Source organism: Triticum dicoccoides, chromosome 7A (assembly GCF_002162155.2).
Source record: "Triticum dicoccoides isolate Atlit2015 ecotype Zavitan chromosome 7A, WEW_v2.0, whole genome shotgun sequence".
Classification (NCBI taxonomy): domain Eukaryota; kingdom Viridiplantae; phylum Streptophyta; class Magnoliopsida; order Poales; family Poaceae; genus Triticum; species Triticum dicoccoides.
This window is the reverse complement of record NC_041392.1, coordinates 718,225,817-718,228,723: the sequence shown is the minus strand read 5'-3', so window position 1 is coordinate 718,228,723 and position 2,907 is coordinate 718,225,817. Positions and strand designations below refer to the sequence as shown.

The window sequence follows — 2,907 nt, the reverse complement described above, 5'->3', positions numbered from 1 at the left end:
AATCTACAATGTATGGCTGACCTCAACTGATGTCGGTGCCTCTCATGCAAACGCATAACCCAAAAATTGAAATGACGCCAATAATGAAATACCTCGAAGCTATTGTTATTACTCCCGCGAGATGGGAATATAAGTCAGCCATTATCTCTTAGATCTTCAATTTAACCAACAAAACAGGTAAAATACACCATAAAAAGATATGTTCAGAACCTTCATTCGAACAAGAATCTTAAGATATGATTTTTGGTGCAAATAACATATAGTCAGCTTGTTAAATTGAAGACATAAAAACACATGAGAGTAGTAATATTGACACAAGTGACTATTTGTCCTCACTTTGCACCTGTGGCTATATGTCCTCACAAACTTTTTTCTACCTATCCAAAACTATGACATGGCTCTTCGCAAAAGATAAAACTATTACATGGCATCCTTAAGAAATAACTGACATGCCTATCCAAAACTATGACATGGCATCCTTCAGAAATGACTGACATGGATTGTGGTACCGTGGTACTTAGTTTCGTGCAGAATCAAAGAGACTACTTCCGAAAAAGAAACGAGCGACATGGAGGTAACTAATTCCTTCTATTACCAAAGAGAGCTACCATATATCCTTTGGCTGTTAATTTACAGTAGCTAGCTAATTAATTTGGGAATTAATTTACATATTTGCATTTTGCTGACCGGACGCACAAGAGATCTTTAGAAACGCCTCTTGCCGTCCAATCCTGATCGTACGGTGCACGATTGTCTTGAGGACGTCCAATCCAGCGCCGTGCCGCCAACCGGGAGGCCGCCGGTTGGGGCCCCGGAGGGCAGCCGCGTTTGCCAGGTCGTACGTCCTACCAGCACTGGTCGGTCTCCCACATCCTCCGCCGGAACGCCGGCCCGGCCGCGGCCGCCCGCCGCATCATCATCCCCGCGGCGCGGCAGGTCACGTCCCGGTCGTAGCGAGCGCGCTCGTCGGGGTCAGCGAGCGTGGCGTAGGCCGCGTGCAGCCGGATGAACCCCTCGTCGCCGCCACCTCGGACGGCGTCAGGGTGCACTTCCCTGGCAAGGCGCCGGTACGCAGACTTGATCTCGCCCCTGCTGGCCCCGGCGCCCAGCCCGAGCACCTCGTAGTGCGTCCTCCCCGTGGCCACCACCGTCGGTGCCGCCATCGTCACGGACGCATGCGCCACCATGCACCGCCGAGCCCCTGTCGCCCGCCCGGGGCGAGCCGACCCCATCACCACCGGCGACGACGTCACGAACGTAGCCATCGATTGCCCGATCTGTGTTCTTGAGTTCTTGATCCAAAAGCAGAGTACTTCTTCGTTGCACTGTTGTTCGTCCTCGTTGAGGAGAGAGCTGAGGCTCCGGTGGATTTATAAAGGCTCCGGACAGGGGTGTGGACGGAGGACTCTGTGGTGGCACGTACGCGCCAGCTCTTGATCTTATCCATCGAAGCGAAGAAGATTATGTGTGAGATCCCGCTGAGTCAGCCACCCAGTGCCGCAGTGCGAGTTGCTTGTCGGCCTCCTTGGACGTTGCTATCGTGACACCAATTGTGGTGCCAACTTCTCTTCCCCAACAAGGTTGAAAGGGACCCGTGCGCCCGCCGTCCGATCACGGATTGGCGCGCGAGATGCTTTGTAGCATCCCATATGATGGTCCACATGGCATGGCATGACAAGTCACGTATAAGCTTTAGCCGTGGATAGTTCTATTTGTTTTCTTGGCGTGCTGACATATCGAATTTGAATTTTCAAATCGTCGTGACATAACATAATACATAGGTGTCGGCCCATGGTTTGAATATCGCCAACTTGTCCTCACTTGGACGGCAAATTTACCGTTATTGTTATCCCAGTCTCCCTTTTTTTTGCAAGCATTATCAGTCTCCCTTAACTAGTCCCGTGACATCGATAGACGGTGGCGATATTCTTTCATGGTGTCGACTTCCGGGGAGCTTGTTATTGTAGTGTCTGTGGTTATCAGGAACATTCGAATTTCTTATCCTTCTTTTGATATTGTGACTTTTCTTTGTGAAAAACATTTAGATATATTGTATTGTCGACTTGTATTACAAGAATTCATGACATTTTCCTGGGTGCTCCACATGGAGTCACCATAGATTTTTCCGTTGTTCTGGAAGGTCCCAGCCAGCTGAGCTAATCGATTGCGTGTCGACAGATGTTCTATTGCCGCATCCACTCATTCATATGCAGGTGCTTGTGGACTGTGGTTTCAACATGAGCAACTTGTTTTAACAAAATGATAGTTTGAGAATATGTTTTGGATTCCCAACTTGTTCGATAGACTATTCGCGCTCGTGCACACACTTACCATTTTGGATTCTTCATCATTGTTCTCACGACGCAGACAGATGGTGCCGATATTGTTTCATCGTGTGGTCATTTGGGGAACTTGTTATTCCCACGTTTATGGTTGTCTAGCGATCTCGAATTCGGAAGTGTAGCTCCTTGGGTGAGTAGATCTTTGCTTGCTCTCAAAGGTTCACCCTAGCTGAGCAATAGCTCCTTGAGACGTCGACGAGCCAATTGATTGTGTGGTCACATATTTTTCATTGCTCGGACTTTTGGGGACTTGATAATATTCCAGTGATTTGTGGTTATCTGAATCCGGTGCATTTCGCCCACCAACTCGTCAGCCTGAAAGTGATAGCGCAATGAGCCAATGATCTACCGTGACTGACCTCTGATTTTTCTGCATTCGTTTGTCTTTGTACGTATATATGTTTTCATTCTGCCTCTAGTCTACATGATAGATGTACCTCCGACTTTTTCACACCGAGTTTGTCTTGACATCGCCAGGAATTAGCCTGTTCTTCTTCGTCTTCTAGATGGTTCGAGATGCTAGTAGCATCTTGCTCATCATCACTTACGTTACGGCCGGGTAGAA

At 48.4% G+C, this 2,907-nt stretch overlaps 1 protein-coding gene across 1 annotated transcript; it reads right to left on the bottom strand.

The window, feature by feature from the left end:
- Window positions 1-450: 450 nt before the first annotated feature.
- Window positions 451-1,356, bottom strand: LOC119332205 (chaperone protein dnaJ 11, chloroplastic-like). Its single transcript, XM_037605384.1, has one exon. It carries the CDS (start codon window positions 1,263-1,265, stop codon window positions 846-848), a length of 420 nt encoding a protein of 139 aa, XP_037461281.1. The 5' UTR covers window positions 1,266-1,356; the 3' UTR covers window positions 451-845.
- Window positions 1,357-2,907: the final 1,551 nt, after the last annotated feature.